General features: G+C 38.4%; 1 protein-coding gene across 1 annotated transcript; it reads right to left on the reverse strand.

The window, feature by feature from the left end:
* Positions 1-18,308: 18,308 nt before the first annotated feature.
* On the reverse strand, positions 18,309-19,247 carry LOC140843889 (olfactory receptor 6C2-like). Its single transcript, XM_073214297.1, has one exon. The coding sequence runs from the start codon at positions 19,245-19,247 to the stop codon at positions 18,309-18,311; it is 939 nt and encodes a 312-aa protein (XP_073070398.1).
* Positions 19,248-24,003: the final 4,756 nt, after the last annotated feature.

Below are 24,003 nucleotides of genomic sequence, written 5' to 3' on the forward strand. Positions count from 1 at the left end.
CCCCCCCTTATCCCTCCCTACCCACCCATCCTCCCCAGTTCCTTTCCCTTTGGTACCTGTTAGTCCATTCTTGGGTTCTGTGATTCTACTGCTGTTTTGTTCCTTCAGTTTTTCCTTTGTTCTTATACTCCTCAGATGAGTGAAATCATTTGGTATTTCTCTTTCTCTGCTTGGCTTATTTCACTGAGCATAATACCCTCCAGCTCCATCCATGTTGCTGCAAATGGTAGGATTTGTTTTCTTCTTATGGCTGAGTAATATTCCATTGTGTATATGTACCACATCTTCTTTATCCATTCATCCACTGATGGACACAGGTTGCTTCCAATTCTTGGCTATTGTAAAAAGTGCTGCGATAAACATGGGGTGCATCTGTCTTTTTCAAACTTGAGTGCTGCATTCTTAGGGTAATTCCTAGGAGTGGTATTCCTGGGTCAAATGGTAAGTCTATTTTGAGCATTTTGAGGAACCTCCACACTGCTTTCAACAATGGTTGAACTAATGTACATTCCCACCAGCAGTGTAGGAGGGTTCCCCTTTCTCCACAACCTCGCCAACATTTGTTGTTGTTTGTCTTTTGGATGGCAGCCATCCTTACTGGTGTGAGGTGATACCTCCTTGAGATTTTAATTTGCATTTCTCTGATAATTAGTGATGTGGAGCATCTTTTCATGTGTCTGTTGGCCATCTGTATTTCTTTTTTAGAGAACTGTCTGTTCAGTTCCTCTGCCCATTTTTTTTAATTGGGTTATTTGTTTTTGGTTTGTTGAGATGTGTGAGCACTTTACATATTCTGGATGTCAAGCCTTTATCGGATGTGTCATTTTCAAATATATTCTCCCATACTGTAGGGTTCCTTTTTGTTCTATTGATGGTGTCCTTCACTGTACAGAAGCTTTTCAGCATAATGTAGTCCCACTTGCTCACTTTTGCTGTTGTTTTCCTTGCCCGGGGAGATATGTTCAAGAAGAGGTCACTCATGTTTATGTCTAAGAGTTTTTTGCCTATGTTTTTTTCCAAGAGATTAATGGTTTCATGACTTACATTGAGGTCTTTGATCTATTTTGAATTTACTTTTGTGTATGGGGTTAGACAATGGGCCAGTTTCGTTCTCCTACATGTAGCTGTCCAGTTTTGCCAGCACCATCTGTTGAAGAGACTGTCATTTCGCCATTGTATGTCCATGGCTCCTTTATCAAATATTAATTGACCATATATGTTTGGGTTAATGTCTGGAGTCTCCAATCTGTTCCAATGGTCTGTGGCTCTGTTCTTATGCCAGTACCAAATTGTCTTGATTACTATGGTTTTGTAGTAGAGCTTGAAGTTGGGGAGTGAGATCCCCCTACTTTATTCTTCTTTCTCAGGATTGCTTTGTCTTTTCAGGGTCTTTGGTGTTTCCATATGAATTTTTGAATTATTTGTTCCAGATCGTTGAAGAATGTTGCTGGTAATTGGATAGGGATTGCATCAAATCTGTATATTGCTTTGGGCAGGATGGCCATTTTGACGATATTAATTCTTCCTAGCCAGGAGCATGGGATGAGTTTCCATTTGTTAGTGTCCCCTTTAATTTCTCTTAAGAGTGATTTGTAGTTTTCAGGGTATAGGTCTTTCACTTCTTTGGTTAGGTTTATTCCTAGGTAGTTTATTCTTTTTCATGCAATTGTGAATGGAATTGTTTTCCTGATTTCTCTTTCTACCACTTCATTGTTAGTGTATAGGAAAGCCACAGATTTCTGTGTGTTAATTTTGTATCCTGCAACTTTGCTGTATTCCAATATCAGTTCTAGTAGTTTTGGAGTGGAATCTTTGGGGTTTTTATGTACAATATCATGTCATCTGCAAATAGTGACAGTTTAACTTCTTCTTTACCAATCTGGATTCCTTGTATTTCTTTGTTTTGTCTAATTGCCGTGGCTAGGACCTCCAGTACTATGTTAAATAGCAGTGGGGAGAGTGGGCATCCCAGTCTTGTCCCCGATCTCAGAGGGAAAGCTTTCAGCTTCTCTCTGTTACATATGATGTTGGCTGTGGGTTTGTCATATATGGCCTTTATTATGTTGAGGTACTTGCCCTCTATACTCTTTTTGTTGAGAGTTTTTATCATGAATGGATGTTGAATTTTGTCGAATGCTTTTTCAGCATCTATGGAGATGATCATGTAGTTTTGTCTTTCTTTTTGTTGATGTGGCAGATGATGTTGATGGATTTTTGAATGTTGTACCATCCTTGCATCTCTGGGATGAATCCCACTTGGTCATGGTGTATGATCCTTTTGATGTGTTTTTGAATTCATTTTGCTAATATTTTGTTGAGTATTTTTGCATCTACATTCACGAGGAATATTGCTCTGTAGTTTTCTTTTTTAGTGGGGTTTTTGCCTGGTTTTGGTATTAGGGTGATTTTGGCTTCATAGAACGAGTTTGGAAGTATTCCCTCCTCTTCTATTTTTTTGGAAAACTTTAAGGAGAATGGGTATTATGTCTTCTCTGTATTTCTGTTAAAATTCCAAGGGAAATCCATCTGGCCCAGGGGTTTTGTTCTTTGGTAGTTTTTTGATTACCACTTCAATTTCATTGCTGGTAATTGGTCTGTTTAGATTTTCTGTTTCTTTCTGGGTCAGTCTTGGAAGGTTGTATTTTTCTAGGAAGTTGTCCATTTCTTCTAGGTTTACCAGCTTCTTAGCACATAGGTTTTCATAGTAGTCTCTAATTATTCTTTGTATTTCTGTGGGGTCCGTCGTGATTCTTCCTTTCTCATTTCTGATTCTGCTGCTGTGTGTTGACTCTCTTTTCCTCTTAATAAGTCTGACTAGAGGCTTATCTATTTCGTTTATTTTCTCGAAGAGCCACCTCTTGGTTTCATTGATTTTTGCTATTGTTTTATGCTTCTCAATTTTATTTATTTCTTCTCTGATCTTTATTATGTCCCTCCTTCTGCTGACCTTAGGCCTCATTTCTTCTTCTTTTTCCAATTTTGATAATTGTGACGTTAGACTATTCATTTGTGTTTGTTCTTCCTTCTTTAAATATGCCCTTATTGCTATATACTTTCCTCTTAAGACTGCTTTCGCTGCGTCCCACAGAAGTTGCGGCTTTGTGTTGTTGTTGTTATTTGTTTCCTTATATTCCTTGATCTCTATTTTAATTTGTTTGTTTATCCATTGATTATTTAGGAGCATGTTGTTAAGCCTCCATGTATTTGTGAGCCTTTTTGCTTTCTTTGTAGGATTTATTTCTAGCTTTATCCGTTTGTGGTATGAAAAATTGGTTGGTAGAATTTCAATATTTTGGAATTTACTGAGGCTCTTTTTGTGGGCTAGTATGTGGCCTAATCTGGAGAATGTTCCATGTGCACTTGAGAAGAATGTATATCCTGTTGCTTTTGGATGTAGAGTTCTATAGATGTCTACATGGTCCATCTGTTCTAGTGTGTTGTTCAGTGCCTCTGTGTCCTTACTTATTTTCTGCCCGGTGGATCTATCCTTTGGGGTGAGTGGTGTGTTGAAGTCTCTTAGAATGATTGCATTGCAGTCTATTTCCCTCTTTAGTTTTGTTAGTATTTGCTTCACATATGCTGGTGCTCCTGTATTGGGTGCATATATATTTTGAATGGTTATATCCTCTTGTTGGACTGAGCCCTTTATCATTATGTAGTATCCTTCTTTATCTCTTGTTACTTTCTTTGTTTTGAAGTCTCTTTTGTCTGATATTAGTACTGCACCCCCTGCTTTCTTCTCACTGTTGTTTACCTGAAATATGTTTTTCCATCCCTGGACTTTTAGTCTATGCTTATCTTTGGGTTTAAGGTGAGTTTCTTGTAAGCAGCATATAGATGGGTCTTGCTTTTTTATCCATTCTATTACTCTGTGTCTTTTGATTGATGCTTTAAGTCCATTTACATTTAGGGTGACTATTGAAAGATATGTACTTATTGCCATTGCAGGCTTTAGATTCGTGGTTACCAAAGGTTCAAGGTTAGCTTCTTTAGTATCTTACTGCCTAACTTAGCTCGCTTATTGAGCTGTTATATACACTGTCTGGAGATTCTTTTCTTCTCTCCCTTCTTATTCCTCCTCCTCCCTTCTTCATATGTTGTGTGTTTTGTTCTGTGCTCTTTTTAGGAGTGCTCCCATAGAGCAGTCCCTGTAAGATGCCCTGTAGAGGTGGTTTGTGTGAGGCAAATTCCCTCAGCTTTTGCTTGTCTGGGAATTGTTTAATCCCTCCATCATATTTAAATGATAATCATGCTGGGTACAGTATCCTTAGTTCAAGGCCCTTCTGTTTCATTGCATTAAACATATCATGCCATTCTCTTCTGGCCTGTAAGGTTTCTATCGAGAAGTCTGATGATAGACTGATGGCTTTTCCTTTATAGGTGAACTTTTTCTCTCTAGCTGCCTTTAAAATTCTTTCCTTGTCCTTGACCTTTGCCATTTTAATTATTATGTGTCTTGGTGTTGTGTTCCTTGGATCCTTTCTGTTGGGAGTTCTGTGTATTTCCGTGGTCTGTTAGATTATTTCCTCCCCCTGTTTGGGGAAGTTTCAGCAATTATTTCTTCAAAGAAACTTTCTATCCCTTTTTCTCTCTCTTCTTCTTCTGGTACCCCTATAATATGGATATTTTTCCTTTTGGATTGGTCACACAGTTCTTTTAATATTGTTTCATTCCTGGAGATCCTTTTATCTCTCTCTATGTCAGCTTCTATGCATTTCTGTTCTCTGGTTACTATTCCATCAATGGCCTCTTGCATCTTATCCATTCTGCTTATTAATCCTTCCAGAGTGTGTTTCACTTATCTAATCTCCTTCCTGGCATCTGTGGTCTCCCTCCAGACTTTATCCCTTTGCACTTGCATATTCCTCTACATCTCCTGCAACATGTTTATGATTTTTATTTTGAGTTCTTTTTCAGGAAGACTGGTTACTTCTGTGTCCTCCGGTGTTGTCTCTGTGATCTTGGTTTGTCCGTAATTTTGCCTTTTCGTGGTGATAGAAATAGTTTGCAGAGCTGGGACAAGTGAAGACTGGAAGAACTTCCCTTCTTGTTGGTTTGTGGCTTTCCTCTCCTGGGAGAACAGCGGCCTCTCGTGGCTTGTGCTGGGCAGCTGAGTGCAGACAGGGCTTCTGATTCCTGCCTGGCTGCTATGGAGTTTATTTCTGCTGTTGCTGTGGACATGGCTTCGCTCCGGTTGCTTCTCCAAAATGGTGGAGCCGCGTTGGAGGGGGAGCAGCCTGGAGGCTATTTATCTCTGTGAGGGGCCTCTGTGCTCCTTGCTGCTCAGGGGGTTAGAGTTCCCAGAGATCCCCAGATACCCTGCCTCTTTACTAAGTGTCCCGCCCTGTCCCTTTAAGACTTCCAAAAAGCACTCGCCAAAAAAAAAAAAAAAAAGATGCTCGCTTTTCGTTGTTGTCCAGCGCCGGCCTCAGAGATCCGCTCACCGGTCTTGCTGCCCTGTTTCCCTAGTATCCAGGACCCCACACATGCACTGTGTCTGCGCTCTGGTCCAGCTGGCTGGGGCTGGGTGTTCAGCAGTCCTGGGCTCCCTCTCCTTCCCCGCTGAGACTCCTCTCCTTCCACCGGGACCTGGGGGGAGGGGCGCTCGGTTCCCGTGGAGCTGGGGCTTGTATCTTACCCCCTTCGTGAGGCACTGGGTTCTTGCAGGTGTGGATGTGGTCTGGATGTTATCCTGTGTCCTCTGGTCTCTATTCTAGGAAGAGTTGTCTTAGTTATATTTTCATAAATATATGTGGTTTTGGGAGGAGATTTTCACTGCTCCACTCACGTTGCCATCTCGACTCCACCCCACTTCATACTTTTTAAATGAGTCCTGTTAATTATATTTGAAATTATTTTTGTTTAATATTTATTAAATTTATTAATACCAAATATTTATTTAATAAATACTTAATATTTATACAATTTTTGTTTAATATATATTAATATTGAATAAAAAGTTAAATATTTTAATGTTGATTTTCATACCTTTCTATGAACCAGAGTAATAACTAGATAAAAGAACAAATCTGAAGGTATCACACTTCTTGATTTCAAGCTATACTACAAAGCTACAGTTGAAACACTATGGTTCTGGCATAAAACCAGGCACATATACCAATGCAGGAGAAAAGATGGCCCAGAAATAAACCTCCACATATATTATTTGACAAGCAAGCCAAGAACACTTAGTGGAGAAAGGAATATTTACAATAATGGTGTTGGGAAAACTCAATGACCACATACAGGAAAATGGAATTGGACTCCACTCTTACACAGCTCATGAAAATTAACTGGAAATGAAATAAAGATGTGAACATAAGATTTGAAATTATAAAGCTCCTAGAAGACAGTATAGGGAAGAATCTCCTTTACATTAGTCTTGGGCATAATATTTTGGATATGACACAAAACTACAAGTGACAAAAGCAAAAATCAATAAGTAGGAAAACATCAAACTAAGAAAATTTTGCTCAGAAGGACACCATTAACAAACTGATAAGGCAAACTACCAAACAGGAGAAAATTTTTGCAAACCATACCAGATAAACTGTATTTAGGGCCCTCAAAAAATCCAAAACATTTAGGAGACACATACAACTTAATAGCAACAACAAAATGAAAACCTGATTTTAAAAATAGACAGTTGAACTAACCTGGCATTTTTAAAAGAAGAAATCCATGTGGAGAACAGGTATATGAAAATATGATCATCATAAATAACCAGAAAAATGCAAATCAAAACCACAATGAACTATCAGTTACCACCTGTTAGAATGCCTATCATCAAGAAAACAGTAGGTAATAACTGTTGGTGTGGATGCCAAATAATAGGAACCCTCCTACATTGTGTGTGGAAAGTAAATTGGTCAACCCTTTTGGAAAACAGTGTGGATTGTCCTCAGAAAACTAAAAACAGAGTGCCTTCTGATCCATCAATCCACTTTGGGAATATAGACAAAGGGAATCAAAACAGGTGCTGAAGCGACACACATACACCCATGTTTACTGCAGCATTATTCATAATAGCCAGGAAAGGAATCAACCTAATTCTCTGTGAACAGATGAAGGAAAGACGAAGAGGTGGTACACATATACAATGGAGTACTATTCATCCTCAAGAAAGAAGGAAATTCTGCCATTTGTGGGAACATGGATATGCCTTGAGGCCAATATGCTAAGGGAGATAACTCAGGGAATGAAAGACAAATATTGACTGATATAACTGATGTGTGCAATCAAAAAGTTTCTATGACAATCTGTTTTCATAGAAACTGAGAGAAAAATGGTGGTTACCAGAAGATGGGGGGGTGGGGAATGGAGAGATGTCGTTAAAGGGTATAACCTTGCAATTAGAAGATGAATAAGTTCTGGAGCTCTAATGCACAGCATAGTGGTTAAAATCAACAATATTGTATTATATACTTCAAAACTGCTGAGAGAGTATTCTGAAAAGTTCTCACCACAAAAGAAGTGATAATTATGTGATGTGATAGAGATGTTAAAGCTATTTGGCAGTCATATTGCCATATACAATGTACCTATTAACACATTGTAGACCTGAAATTTACACAATGTTCGGTATAAATTACATCTTGGTAAAAAATTCACCACGAAGATATAGCCATTATAAATATATATGCACTCAACATCACAGCACCTAAATATATAAAACAATAATTAACAGACCTAAAAGGAAAAACAGAAGTACCAACACATTAGGAGACATCAGTACACCAATTTCATCAGTGATAAAACATCCAGGCAGAAATCCAATAAGGAAACACGACTTGAAAAACGACTTGAAAAAGACTATGGACAAATGGATCTAAAAGGCATACACAGAACATCCTACCAAATGGCAGCCATGTACACAATCCTCTCATGCATCTGCAGCTCATTTCTCCAACATAGATCACATGTTAGGCTATAAGTCTTAAATTTAAGAAGACTGAAACCATATCAAGTATCTTTTCTGCCCGACAAGAGAATGAAACTAGAAATTAATACAAGAAAAAAATTGGAAAATCCAAAATATGTGGAAATTAAACAGAATGCTCCTGAACAACCAATATTCTAAGCAATAGGTTAGCCACTAAAAGCTTTTTTATAGAGTTAAAAATAAATAAACCAAAAGTATACATAATATGGAAGCATAGCAAACATTAATTATTTCTAGGTCTTATTGAATTCCTTTTTGGAGAATGAATATTCTTGCATTTCAAATCTCCAGATTTGTTAAGATATTGTTATGCTCCAGAATATTGATTATGTTGGTAAATTGCCCATAAGCACTTAAGAGGAATGTGTGTTCACCTTCACTTTGGGGGTGTTATCCCTAAAGGTCATTTTGGACAAGGCAATTGTTAGTATTATTGCAGACTTCTGTATCTTATCCATTTCTCTGGACATGCTCTATCAATGCTTGAAAAAAGGGTTTCGAAATATTCTGTGTAATTATGTATTTGTATATTTTCCAACCTCCCGCTTTTAAAATATCTGTATATTTGTATTTCCAAAGGATGCCTAGCATAGCATATAGTTTGGCTCTGTACTTCATCTAATATTACAATCTCTGCACATTTAGATTTACATTTATCATCTTTTTGCTTGTTTCCTATTTTTCATTGTTCTAAAATCACTACAATATCTGAAATTAAAATAAAATATCACACGCTGCTGTGGATTTGGTGCTAGAATTTTCATGTACTACTAGTGTGAGAGCACTACTTAGTACCACGATGTTGGAGATCTGTTTCTGGAGCCTATTATCACAAAATACACCCTTGATACAATAATAACACTCCTAAGTATATAATATTGAAGCAATGGAAATATTAAATGTCCCTCAAATGAAGAATAAAAATGTGCATAGCAACATTGTGTGCATAGCAACATTGTTAATAAATACCACCAACAAATGAAGTATGAAAAATGTGCATAGCAACATTCCTTATAAATGCCACCAAACTGGAATCACCCTACTGATCTTGAATAGTTAAAGACTCAATTGTTATATATTTATGCAATGAAAATGGTCAATGACTTAATAAAACAATATGTATAAGCTCACAAATATAATTTTGGATTCAAAAAAACATAAACCTTCTGATTTGACTTATATAAACTCAAGAAAAGTTAAAAATAATTATTGCAACTGTTAAGGTCAAGACTCTTGTCACCTTTGAATAGATAAGTATTCTTTGGTATGGAAGGGGATTCTTTGATAATAATTTATCTTTATTCTGACTATGGTTACAAGGATGCATTCACTTTGTGAAAATTCACGAAGCATACATTGATCTGTATACATGATATATATATTTGTATATAAATTTATATGTGGTTTAATGTACATTATAGCTATTAATGTTATCCTTCATCCAAAAAAGATATCCAAATGACCAGTAAACACAAAAAAAGTGTTGAATATTACTAATCATCATGGAAATATAAATCAGTGGAACGAGATACCTCTTCACAGCCAATAGGATGAATAGAATAAAAAAGTCAGTTATTAACAAGTACTGACAGAGTTGTGGGGAAATACAAATGCTCATACAGTGCTGATGGGAATGTAGAATGGTGCAGCCATGCTGGAAAAGTCTTGCACTTACACAAAAGATTAAATGTAGAGTATAATATGACTCTATTCACCACAATTCCATTCCTAAACATATACCCAAGAGAAATGAAAACATATATCCACACAAAAACCCATATACAAGTGTTTATGGAAGCATTATCCACAAAAATGAAAATATAGAAAAGAACCAAATGACTATCAGTGGATGAATGAATAAATTAAATGTGCTATATTCATATACATTTATATTTCAAAGGGGTCGTATTCCAGCATATGCCTGTGCCTGTACTATAGTCAATATGGCAATCTCTGCATGACTGGTTATATTTAATACTCTGATGAATGATATAGGCCATGAAAATGAAGAACTAATATAAGCTATGACTTGGATGAATTTGGGAAACATTGTGCTGAGTGATAGAAGCCTGTCACAAAGACCAAATATCATATGATTTCATTCATATGAAACCTCAGAATAGGGAAATATATAAAGACAGAAATCAGATTAGTGATTGCTTAAGGATGAGAAGGGGACATGGGTTGGGCATAAAAGCTAAAATGGGGGCCTCTTTGGAAGTGATGGAAATATCCTAAAATGGACTATGGTAATGGTGGCATATATATATGAATATACTAAAAACCTTTAAATCATACACTTTAACTGGATAAATGTATGGTGTATGAATTATATCTCAATGATGCTGTTTTTCAATAATACCCTGTCACACATTACAGGAAAGGAATATTTCAGAATAATTTTTCTTGTGATTAAACATACAAATGTCCCAAACAAATGTTGACAACATAGGTCTAGTGCAATACAGAAAGGATGGTAAACCAACATACACTTCTATTACTTCCTGAGATCATAGGCTGGTTTGATATTTGAAAATAATTAATACAGTTTTATCACATTCATAGAATATGAATAAAATCCTATGAGTCTCTCAGTTGATTTTAAAATGTATAAAATTCCATATCTATTTTTGATAACCCATCAAAAAAGGGAACTTCTCTAATCTGATAAACTGTTTATATACCCACACATGCTTAGCAAACATCATGCTCAATGTTGAATGTTGTAGCATACTTCTGAGTCTGTAATAAGAAAATGATATTTGATACATCATTTTTGCTCAACATTATATTGGAGACTCTAGATAGAACAATTAACAGAAAAGGATAATAAATATAAGAATTTTTTTTTAAATGCATAAAGTTGTTAATTTAGAAAAGAATTAATGTCTATGTTGAAAATCCAAAATAATCCAAGAAAAAGTTTTAAAATTTATTAGGCAACTTAAACTTCATGGACAAGTCAATACACAATAATCAATTTTGCACCTATGTACTATAGGTGAGATATTAGAAGATAAGTATTTGCAATCATTTCCTTTATAATATCATTAAAAACCAATGAATTCTTATGAATAAATTTAATTTGTCATTGCAATAATTCTAAGTGCACAGACAAATATGCACTCAAAAGCGAAACTATAAGATATTGAAAGAAGTTAAAGAATAACTAAATGAGTGAACAGGGATACCATGTTAATAGATTGGAAGGCTCTATACTTTGCAAATGTAAATTGTACACTGACCAATTGTTGCATTGATTTGGTCAATCAATCCATCCATTTCAAAAAGTCTATCAAAATACTGGCAAACTATTTTTCTGTAAAGTAAAAGTCTGATTCTAAAATTTGTTTGGCAATGCAGAAGACTAAGTCTAGAAAAACACTCCTAAAAAAGAACAAAATTTTTTGGCGGTAGTATGAAAAATAGACCAAAGGATAAGACAGGAAGCATGGAAACAAACCCATGTGAATGTGCCCCTGACTCTGTTTCTCCAAGCCTGTCTATCTCTGTGTCCCCTGGTAACTCTGGGGAGAAAAATATGCTCCCAGACCAGGGCAAATAACCTTTGAAGACAAAATCAATCAAAGGGAGAAATAAAGTGGGAGAAACCCATTTATTGCTTTCAAGCATTTGTCTACCCCTGCTCTCTTCTATCTATCCCAACCCCACTGTAAAAGGACCCAACCAAACCTTTCCAGTCCAGATAGGCTCTAGCCACCAACAGCTCCTTGTAATTGCCTGTTGACATGGAGGCACACTAAGGACTGGAGGGAGATTCTGAAAGTACTGCACTTTTATCCACATACCACCCTTCAGAAACGTCACCTCACAATCTACTCACTACCCATCTTCTGCGATGGGTTCTGTTCAAGAAAACAGGAGCACTGTAACAAGACTAAAAACATACAACAACAACAGCAAAAAAATCATGATGATCCTCAATCCAGAGAATTTACCAAGGTTCAAAGTCCTATGCAGATTAAGTCCTTAGCTTGCCCATTCCATGGGAAGCCAGTAGTTAGGGAGTTCAGAGCTGACATAAGGTGGCATCTGGAGAAATGGGGAGGGTCAAAGCCACAGAGATTATAGAAGAAAATAACATTAAGGGCAATAAAATACGTTTCAATAACACCAGAATATGCAAATCTTATCCATTAGGTATTATGCATGCAAGAGAGTGGTCCTGTGATGGGACAGTGGGAGGAATGGGATCTCATCCTGGTCTGGTTTACCAGAACTTCTACCCCATCACTGTGGGAGTTACAGGCGGGTCAGTATATATTGCTGCAGGGTGTACATGTACTGGCCATTTACATAAAAAGGAAACTTCCCCATAAGATGCTCTTACCTCCCAGGCGTTCTGGGAACACTACTGTGATCATTGGGGACCACTCTGCTTTTACTACACGAACACAGAGAAGTACAGCTTCCAGACCTTTTTCCAAAGGTAGCAGAAGGGCCAGCCATCACTGGTCCATGAGTCAAACTCTCCAGGATCGTGCCCACTCGACAGAGGCCTCCAGGGTTAAAAGCAGATGGGCCTGGCAGGAGGATTTTGCCCCTCTGGCCATATCCTGGCTGCAATAACTCCTTTTTGGTTCTCATATACAATTGTATAGCACAGACAACAATGTGTGTTAGTATGTCCACAGGACTCAAGGCTCTCTTTCAGGGGTTCTCATCCAAATGCTGTAGCACCTTCTGTCCATAAGCAAGATGACAAGCCCTGTTGAAAGACTATTGGTGTCTGAATTCAGACCACATTTCTACAAACCATTGGACCTCTCTATCATGCCTTCCCCAATAGGGTTATATGGTACATGAAACTTTTATTTTATTCCGAATTGCTGAACCCATTCTTGTACTGCACGTCCAGTACAGTGGATGCCTTGATCACTCTCAATCACCTGCAGTCGGACACAGGCTGCAAAGAGACATTCTAGGTACGTTTTGGTCACTTCTTATCTGCAAGATGTGCAGGAAAAGAAAAGAATAGTCCAGTAGCTGTGTCAACACAAGTCACGGTATACCAATATCCTTCTGATATTGGCAGGGTCCCAATATAATCTACTGTCACCTGACAAGGGGTATCAGCCCCTTTACTTCTGTCCCATGTTGCTGCAGGACTCAGTGTAAGTCCCTCTTAGAACACACAAGGCATTTCTTGTGGGCTCTGCTGACTTCCTAAAAGGTCAGCAGCACACCCCAAAGACAGACTACAGCTAACATTGTATTCTGCCCTGTGTGCAACAGATTCTGATATAACCAGTGAACTACCTCCGAGGTAGGCTTTCCTTCAAGCCAGCAGACCTGTTATAATAAGTCTGCTTCATCATTCCCTGGGGATACAAAAGGCAAATGGCCAATCATGTGCTGTACAATAACTGTCCTAGTCTAACCAGAGGCCCATAGGTCTTGCCAGAACTCTTGCTCCCAGTGGGGCTGGTGACCAACCATCCAAATGGCATGGTACCATGTTAGTAGCCACAGGGGCAATCCCTGATAGATGGCCTAGCTGTCAGTGCAGACAACTTTAGTGTAGGGCTCCTGGGTGATCGCAAGCCATACTGCCGGCAACTCAGCCCATTGACTGCTCTTGCGCTCTCCATCCTCCATCCATATTGTCTCAGTCTTAGGAGGGAAGTCACAGCCCTCCAATTCGGGGGCTGCCCACAACTTGAGTTTTCTGTATAACCAGCATCTTCAGGTATAGGGGCTTTTCTGTCTTAATAAGGACTCTTGGCTACCAATGGCTCAAAGGTAAGTTTTTACTGCTTTCCAATACTGTATGTCACTGGCCCCATTACTCACTGGAGTTTTCCACTTACAGGGCTGGAAGACAGAGCACTATGCTGCTGTAAGTATGCACCCCATTTGGCCAGAGCAAACAAATGTGCCCACCACTCAATGGCCTTTGGGTCCAGTTTGCACCTACCCTGCAATTGGATAGGTGGTTATTACCTTAGCTGGAGCTTTTCCAGTGATTGGTTCCATAGCCAGAAAGGCATGATACACAGCATCCAGTTGATTCGCTATCAAGTTGTACCAGAAATCTCCTTTCCATAGTTGTGACCAGAATCCAATAGGTTGGCATGTTCAAGTCGCTGCTAAAGACCCAATCCATAAACATCTTTGGTTACATGAACATCTAACTCACATGATGTTCATGAGTCCATTACACTCAAGGCTTGTATGGCCTTGGTTGCTTGGCTGTTCCGTCAGCAGCAATAAAATCAGCTGCACATGTTCCATCCCAGTCCCACCTGATGCTGTATTGTACCAACCAGTATAAGGGGTTCAGAATTTGTGCCAAGTGCAAGATAAATAATCTCCAGTAGCCCAAGAGACCCTAAAACTCTTGTAATACTGCCACAGTTGTAGGAGGAGGGAAGCCTGCACCTTGTCTATGACTGCTTCTGGGATAACTTTAGTTTTACAAGCCAGACAGCCCCTAAGAATTTACAGACAACCCAGGTCCCTGAACCTTGATGCTGTTCACAGCCCATCTTTTCTCTTGTTGAAGTTCCAGCAGTCTAGGAACTGACCCTTCTAAATCTGCAGGAGAATCAGATGTGAGCATGATAATGTAGTGATACAACCACATTGTTTGCAGTTTCTTCCATGCGACTACAAGTCCATGACATATGGTGGGTCTGTGGAGGAATCCCTGTGCATGGACAGTGAATGTTCACTGCCAGCCTTCCCACATGAATGCAAACTGTTCCTGACTTTTCTGTGCTATGTCCATAAAGAAGAAAGCATTAGCCAGGTCTACAATATAATTATACATCCCCAGTTCATGATTGAGTGTATCCATAATGGTCAATTCCCTGTAGTCCATGGTCATATGCCAGGAGCAACCTGGACTTTTTACTGGTCACATTGGGGAATTAAAAGGACTATGAATGGGCTTTATGATTCTCCAACTCTTGCAGAGCTTCTCCAATTTCCTTGTGCACCCCAAGCAATTTATATTGCTTAGTATTTGTCATCTGCAAATGTCAAATCAGAGCTACAGGTGGATGCTTGGCATGTCCCCTCAGAACTGCCTTTACCACATGCATCCTCAGTCTGAACTCACCTGCAGTGGTATGTTGCCACAGGCCCTGCAGGATATCTCCCTCCAAAGTATAATCAAGGATGGGAGAAATGTACACAGTATACACTCCTTTGGGGGTACACGCCCCAGCCCCAGTGGGATTTGGACTTTCTTCACTCTAATTGCCTTACCTCTGTAGCCATCTCTCACAACAGAAGTTCTAGGAAAATGCTCTAGTTTCCCATAAATCAGAGAACACTCAGTTCCTGTGTCCACTAGCATCAAGACACATTGTATATTTTTTGCACAATTCATTGACAATTCAGGGTACCAAGGAAATGCTAATTCTACATGTGGCTTCTGTTCCACACCATGTCCCCCAAGATAGGGATCTTTGCCTCCCCAACTGGAACCATGATGCCCAATCGCCCTCCTGTGGGGTGAGGGGCCCAAGCAAATGCTGAGTACTTTCCGCCAGGAAGTTTTGCAGGGACTCAGGCCGGATGTGAGGCTTTGACTCCAGCTTCTGTGTCCTGGACCTCAGCAGCCAGATGCACTGCTCAGGCTTTAATTGGGGCCACAGTTCTAACAAGTTCCTATGGGCTGTCCATCAAAGTTTTCTTTCACTACCCCAGCCATTATCAAATCAACCCTCATCTGGGTCCTCGATGGGTCTTTTGCACCTCTCCTTTCAGTCATAGCCTATACCTACTTCTGTGCTCCTATTGTTTCAGTCTCCCCCGGATCTGCTAAAGTTCAAGTAGCCTCACTTTGGGTTGCCCTATCTGGGGGGCAAGAGTAGTCACTAGGGACCCAAAGAAAGATGTGTAAGCTGTATAGAGCACCAGATTTCTCATTCCCACTTTGAACAACTCCTCTCTGGAGTCTTGATGTCTGTACTACAGACAACATTTTTCATGCCCAATTACCGCCATACCTGTTGGAGCTCTACATATGTTTTCCAGCTAGTGGGTAAGTATGATAAATCACCCTGATTAGGCTAAAGTGCCCTGAAGGCAGCTGTCAGCCAATCCAGAAGTGTCTGATTCCCTGAGACATGATGGGCACTTTGCAACTGCTGCCAGAGGGAAGGGTGAGTAATCAGGGAAGCCAGTCTACTCATTTCAGGATCAGACATGACAATATTTTCCACCCTCATATCCCAGAGACATTAAAGCCATGCAGGCAGAGGTTCCTTTGGTGTCTGCCTGTACTGGACGCTCATGTACCACAGCTCATCCTGGGTGTAGGGGCGGAGCATGGAGTGCTCCACAACCTGGGGAGGGGTGACTCCTCACTCTGAGGAGCCTGCAGTTGTTTTATTTTTATTTTTTTAATTACAGCTATGTGGGCTTTTAACACAGTAGAGGCTGGTGCCTCGGGCGGTGGCCGTAGCAGCAGATCAGCTCCTGGCCCCGCCTCCACATCCTCTGCACCACCTCTTCCCTCCCCCAGCTCCAGCTCCTCCACCATCTCCAGGGCTGAAGGCACTGCTCCTTCCTTCCACTCCCCAACAACCTTCTGCAATGTGGCTTCTGCTGCCTCATCCAGGAGCGTGATCCATCGTCTCAATAATGGTCTCTCTTCTTTAAGGGCATCCCATAGGTTACCACCCAGCTCCTCCAAGCGATGCAAGTCTGTCTCTCTCCTCAGTAACCCTTTCCACTATCTCAACAAACAAACATCCTACAATGCCAGCTGCTACAAAGACACTCAGGCCTCTAAGCACCCTTCTATCTCACAGTGGGCTAATTTTGCAGCATCTGATGTCTCCAACCTTCCCCAATTCTGGGGAAGGCCCAAACCCTCTTGGAGGTACTTTATGCCAGATCAATTCCCCCACTAAGAGCTCCCCAATTGGAGGCGACACAGGTAGGGGCTTTCCAGGTGAAGCTGCACCTTCTACTACTGCAGCCACTGGTGCCTTCCCACTATCTACATTGGAGGTTCTAGGCATCTCCTCACTATCTCTAGGGTCAGCCCACCAAAGGGTCACACCCATGTAGACAGATTTCAGGTTCAGAGGTCCTGCCAACTACCACCAGATGTAACTCCAGGGAGGAAATCCCAGGTCAAAATACCTTTGAGACTGAAATCAATCAAAGGGAGAAATGACGTTTAAAACCCATTTATTGCTTACAAGCATTCATCCCGTGTCTGTGTCTCTCTCTCCTGTTGCATCAGAAGCGAGCAAATACTCCCCCCAACCTTTCTGGTTCAGATGGACTACTTCTCTCCACCCCTTGGAAACACCTGTTGATATGGAGATACACTAAAGCTGGGTGAGAGATTCTGGAAATGTTGTCATTTTACCCACACTGTTATGCACAGATTCATGTCAAATGTTACTTCTGTGTTTTTTCTATTCACGTATTAGTTCTCATTTTTCATTGTCAGAAGTTTCAAACTATCATATTGGAAAATTGTCTGTTAAGTACCTAATATTTGTCTGTGTCAGGCATAAAGCTTTCTAGAGTTTGGCCTATGAGGAGACCTTGTCAAATGTATTTGCCGTTGAGAGTAGAATGAGGAGAAGTAAACATGCAATTGCAGTTTGGTAAGGAATGAAAGCAGCGGGTAAGTGATGACAGTAGTGGGAATGGTCGGACTAACCCAGGCCTGGGGTACTGTTGGTGGAATCATAAGACAAGGTCAGCAATAAATTACTTGTGGGAATGTCATCTAAACTGGAGGTTAGGAAGTTGAAAAATGAGGGGTAAATTCATGCCTACACTGTCCATGAAAGGAGAAGTGGCCTGAAATACAGAAAAAGGATCAAAGGAAATTTTACTATGTTGCATTATGGAAGAGGAACTTGGAACAAAATGTACTGAATAATGAAATGCTGGTGTTTCCTTGAGGGATTATAATTAGGTGTGTAATTTGGTCTCTCGAATTGACATATTTTTCATTTAAAAAAGCATATCATCAAACTGAAATTTTTCTTATAACACTTAAACAAGTATTGATTCTTTTGTAAATTAAGTCTCTTATTTAAGTAAGGTTTTTGGTTTGCTTTTTGTATGTGTTCTATTTAAAGGAATGGTGTTCACTATTGTACTAATATTTTAAGCTAAGATTTCCAAACCTCTTAGAATTGGAAAGGAAATGTTAGGAGTGAAGTCATGCTTAGATTTCCTGAGACATCTATTCTCATTTTTCTTCATTACAATTATCGTCTGAAAGAAGCTTTTTGTAAGGAGATCAAAGGGGTGACTTGACCAGGGCTGGTACCAAATGGAAGGCCAAATCTAGATCAGGAAAAGGCAAAAGTAGACAGAAACTGAAGAAAACATGCTTAGGGATACTGACATCAACATTCCCCTAATTCTTTGAGAGCAATTTAAATCTTTTGACTAAGTCATTAAAGGCTTGTTTCACTTGTTTGTTCCTCAGAGTGTAAATGAATGGGTTCAGCATGGGGGAAATGGAAGTAGTGAGTACTGTTACTCCCTTATTAATGGCCATTTCATCTTTCGCTGATGGTTTGATATAAACAAAGATGCAGCTTCCATAGGTGATGGAAACCACGATAATGTGGGAAGAACAGGTGGAAAAGGCTCTTGTCCTCTGCTGGGCAGAGGGGAGTCTTAGAATCGTCCTGATGATGTACATGTAGGACAGGACCACACACAGCAGAGTCATGAGGAAAGTCATCACAGAGTTGACGATGATCATCTGCTCTATGAGCCATGTATCTGAGCATGAGATCTTCAGCATAGGGTTAGCATCACATGCAAAGTGGTCAATCGCATTAGAGGCACAGAATTCCACATCCAGTCCCAAGCTAAGTGCTGGCAATATGATCAATAAAGAAATTATCAAACAGCAGAAGATGAGCCTTTTGCAGACCCTGTAGTTCATAATAGTCATGTAATGCAGGGGTTTGCAGATGGCCACATATCGATCAAAGGACATGGTAGCCAGGAGAAAAAATTCTGTTATTACAAAAACATATGTAAAAAAAAGTTGGCATATGCAAGCATTATACGTAATAGTCCTGTCACCTGTTGATAAGCTGTACAAGAATCTAGGAATGCAGGCAGATGTGAACGAGATTTCTAAGAAGGAGAAATTTTTAAGAAAAAAGTACATTGCAGTTTTAAGGTGAGAATCCACTGTTGTGAGGATGATGATGCTCAGGTTTCCAGTTACACTCAACATGTAGGTGATAAGCAGAAACATAAAAATCAGAATCTGTAGCTGAGGGTCATCTGTCAATCCCAAGAGGATGAAACTGGTTACAGATGTGTGGTTTCTCATTCCAGGGGGACTGAATTTTGCCCAAACTGCATGCAAAAGTGAAGGATGTAAGTTGTGAGAATATGGTGGCAAAATAGTCTTATTATGGTTTTGTTCAGAAAAGTCACACATATTTTACATGTGTTTTGTTTTATTTAATAATGAATTTTAAAAATAATTCATACTCGGTTCTGTTGATAGCATATCATCATATGGATCAGAAATCTGGCTTTCAAATATTTTTACTACAACAGATGGTAATATAGACATTTCATACTGCATCCCAGTGTGCAAGTTTACACCAACACAAATACACACATATACTGGGAACAAAAATGACAATAAAATACTGATCCTTTGGTGCCCTGCTCTCCGATGTTTTATGTTCTAATGTATCTCATTAAAAATAAATACAAATACAATCAAATTGATTTTATAGCCTACTAAATAGTCATGACATGTATTGGGAAAAATCAAAGTTTTTATGGATTTTTTTAATTGTATAGTATAAGGGAAACAGTTTTCCCTGATAATTTTTAAATGTGCACTATTCTTTTAATTTGCACATTGGAATGGATTCGTTCATCACACATTTGTTCCCTTAAGAATATTTCCCTTATCAATAACCAAAATTTTACCCAGTTTCACTATCTGCTTGTAGCCCTTTTTTTCCTTGAATAAACAAAAAACACATGAGGTGTGTTTTTGACACAAGATGTATCTAGATCCATTTACTAATGCTGTTGAAGTCTCTGTTCCCTGAACAAGTCATGTTACATGGGCTACCTGTCTGGAAAAAAATATTATCAAATTGTTTTACTTTCTCTCTCCCCCTTACTTCATCCATTTGCTGATTCTGACATATACCTGACTCTCTGTGATTCATTCCTCTGTTTTCTACTTGCACTTTTCAGAGAAGTACTTCCAAATCTCCCAGGCCACTTTAAAAACTTTCTATGTCTTTTTGTCACACTCCATGTTAATTAGAGGGTGTAAAAAATTTGTTGGAAACAGGATTTTCATCTTGTTTAATGTAATAAGCACAGAGCAGTGTGGACTGAGATATAGAGTTACTCCAAGGTAATATATAACCTCAGATATAGATGAGTTATTTGTTTATAATGTGGATTCAATTTTAAAACTACTCTGACAGTTGCCAAAGGGAAAGGGACTGGGGGAGGTGGGTGGGAAGGGAGGGAGAAGGAGAAGAAGGGGCATTAAGATCAGCACACATAATGTAGCAGGGGGTTGGGGAAGGCAGCATAGCACAGAGAAGACAAGTAGTGACTCTATAGCATCTTCCTACGCTGATGGACAGTGACTGTAATGGGGTGTGTGTTGGGGACTTGATAATGGGGGGAATCTAGTAACCACAATGTTGCTCATGTGATTGTATATTAATGATACCAAAATAAAAACCAAAACAAAACAAAAAAACAACTCTGACAGCTGTTACTTTTGCCGAACCCCTTACTCTGCTTTAGGTGATTCTTGTTGGCTTTTATGTGTGGTGGAAGAAATGCTCTGAGTGGCTCCTGAGTTACACCATACCCTGACTACACACTCGGCATGTATATAATACGTGCGAAGGCAAATTGTTTTACCTGACTTATCACTGTTTTTTTTCATAGAAACTGCTTTCCTTTATGGATTCCATTCATACCTCCTCACTACACCTGCCAGAAATATATTAACACCCCAGATTAAAACTCTTAAATCCTGCATTAGGACCATCAGCTGCTCTGTGGTTGATCCTTATTAACACCAAATAACTACACTAATTCTTTCAAAAATAATTTTAATCTCCAATGTTTGCTTAAACCCATAAGTAAATTGAAGAATAACCAAGTCACTTGTTACAGAAATTCTAATTAACTGGCTATGAGAAACTTTCACTTTATTACTTTAAAAATAGTCCTTTCCTTCAGAGGTTGGACATACGCTGTATCAACCACTTGCCTATTACCCGTAGTAAACCTCCAAGAGTTTTCAGGTTTCAGTAAAGGAATGAAAGGATGACCCTGGTTTGATGTTTTAGGATGAGCAGGGCACTTCCATGAATGGGAACATCACACAACTAACAATAAGTTAAGTGAATAGTTACAATAGGTTCAGTAATTAAAATAATTAAATAGTTGAGTCAACACAAGATATGGAAAAGGAAACATATACAGGCCACCTACCTCTCCTTTCTTCTGTCGTAACACAACTCTGCCCTACACAAGTCTTGAAACTTTAGGCCATGTCCTTGCTCCTAAATATCTTGAAAATAAATTAACACTATTGTTTGGCCACTCTATGTTTACTTCTCTTGTCTTATAGAAAACTAAACATTTTAGAGAGTGCAAGGATCTAAATTATGTCAGCAGATGATTTCCAATTCAAGGTTGCTTCCAGAAGTCCTTTGTTTCACTTATTTTAGTTGACCTATTATATGTTGATATACAAATCCAGACCTATCAAAGCCTTCAATCAACTCAAAATTATAAACTCTTGTTTCTTTTTAAGCACAATTCAATTAACTATTCATATCTCTCTAATCTTGATAAAACATATAAAACTGTTTCTTAAGGAAAATAATTTTCTAAGTCTCTCAAAGACTACAGACATAGTGGATTCAGTTGCTTGTTAATCCCTGAGCAACCTGAGGGTTAGAAGGATGAGGAAAGGTTTGCATGGACTTGTATGAAGACTCAAGTCCCAGATGAATTAGGATCCAAAGTTATTTATGAATCTTTTGTGTAATATTTTGGCAAGGACGCTGAAACAGGCAGCAGTGGGGACAATGCCCTCAGAGAACTGAAGATTCCACAGTGCTATCCAACAAAGGACTTTACACAAAATATAAATCAAATGAGAAAGAGCAAGCCCACTTTTTACTCCTTTTCTGCAATAACACCTGTAGTCTCTAATTACTGCAAGAGAATACAATTACACCTTTTCTTCTTTGGTAACATATTTTTATCATAAGTAATGCCTATTTATGATTAAAAAATTAACATAAGAAAAATGGAAAAATAAGCTTAAGGTAATAACCACCCTTAGTCTATTATACACTTCCATATAATCCAAAGTAAATATATTCTTATGAGCTGACATATTCACAAATATGAAGCATCCTTAATGTGATGGCTTTCAAATTATTTTGACAGTTAAAAATAAACCTTTTTACTCAATAGTTATAAATTTCTATCATATGGAGAAGATGCAGGATTTCATTTTGGTCCATTCCATCATAATTTGAAATCAATTCTAACAGTTGACACTTTGTGATTGCTTAAAAAACCTTTCACTATTATAAAAAATGACTATTTTGAGCTTATTAAGTGATTCTACAATTTTTATTATGAATATATAAATCTTTTTTAACTCAATCTTCAGCTGTGATAGACATTTTTGTACAAATGTCTTGTTCTACTGACAATATTTCCTAAAACTAAGCATAAATTACTATTGCTTATGTATATATATCTTGTTATCTATGTACATATATCCTGTTATGTGTATTGTGACTATTTCACCACTTGTAAGATGGTCTTTAAATGTGTTCATTCTATTTTGTTCACATAGAATCTCGTTACTTTACAGAAAAAATTTCTATTTTTTAAATAGGCCTTATATATTTTTCATATCTTTCATACACAACCCTTTTTAAATGAGTCATGCTATTTATTTTTGAAATTATTTCCGTTTAATATTTATTAATTTTATTAACACTAAATAAAGTATTTACTAAATATTGAATAATGTTGAATAAAAATTTTGATTTAATATTTAATAAAAAGTTAAATATTTCAATATTGATTTTAATAGCTTTCTATGAAACAAGCAGAGTCATAATCAGAAAAAATAATAATCTGGGGGCATCACACTTCCTGATTTCAAACTAAACAAGAAAGCTACAGACAGTTCTGGCATCAAAACATTCATACGGAACAATGGAGTAGAATAGACAGGCCAGAAATAAAGCTCCGCATATATTAATTGACAAGGAGTGCAGATGACATGATATTATACATAAAAAGCCCTAAAGAATCCACTCCAAAACTACTAGATCTAATATTTGAATTCAGCAAAGTTGCAGGATATAAAATTAATACACAGAAATCTGTTGCATTCCCATACACTAAAGAGGAACTAGCAGAAAGAGAGATCAGGAAAACAATTCCATTCACAACTGCATCAAAAAGAATAAAATACCTCGGAATAAACCTAACCAAGGAAGTGAAAGACTTATACTCTGAAAACTATAAGACACGTGAGAAATTAAAGAAAATACCAATAAATGGAAATACATCATGTTCTCATGAATAGGAAGAATTAGTATTGTAAAAATGGCCATTTTGACTAAGGCAATCTACAGTTGAGAGCAATTCCTATCAAAATACAAATATCATTCTTCAATGAACTAGAGCAAATCATTCTAAAATTCATATGGAACCACAAAAGACCCTGAATACAAAAGCAATCCTGAGAAAGAACAATGAAGCTGGGGAGATTATGCTCCCAACATCAACCTCTATGACAAAGCCAGAGTAATCAAGACAATTTGATACTGGCTCAAGAATGGACCCATAGACCAATGGAACAGGATAGAAAGCACAGATATAAACCCAAGCATATTTGGTCAATTAACATATGATAAAGGAGCTATGGACATACAATCGGGAAATGACAGCCTCTTCAACAACTGGTGTTGGCAAAACTGGACAGCTACATGCAAGAGAATGAAAATGGATTATTGTCTAACCCCATACACAAAAGTAAACATGAAATG

Source organism: Manis javanica, chromosome 10, assembly GCF_040802235.1.
Source record: "Manis javanica isolate MJ-LG chromosome 10, MJ_LKY, whole genome shotgun sequence".
Taxonomy (NCBI): Eukaryota; Metazoa; Chordata; class Mammalia; order Pholidota; family Manidae; genus Manis; species Manis javanica.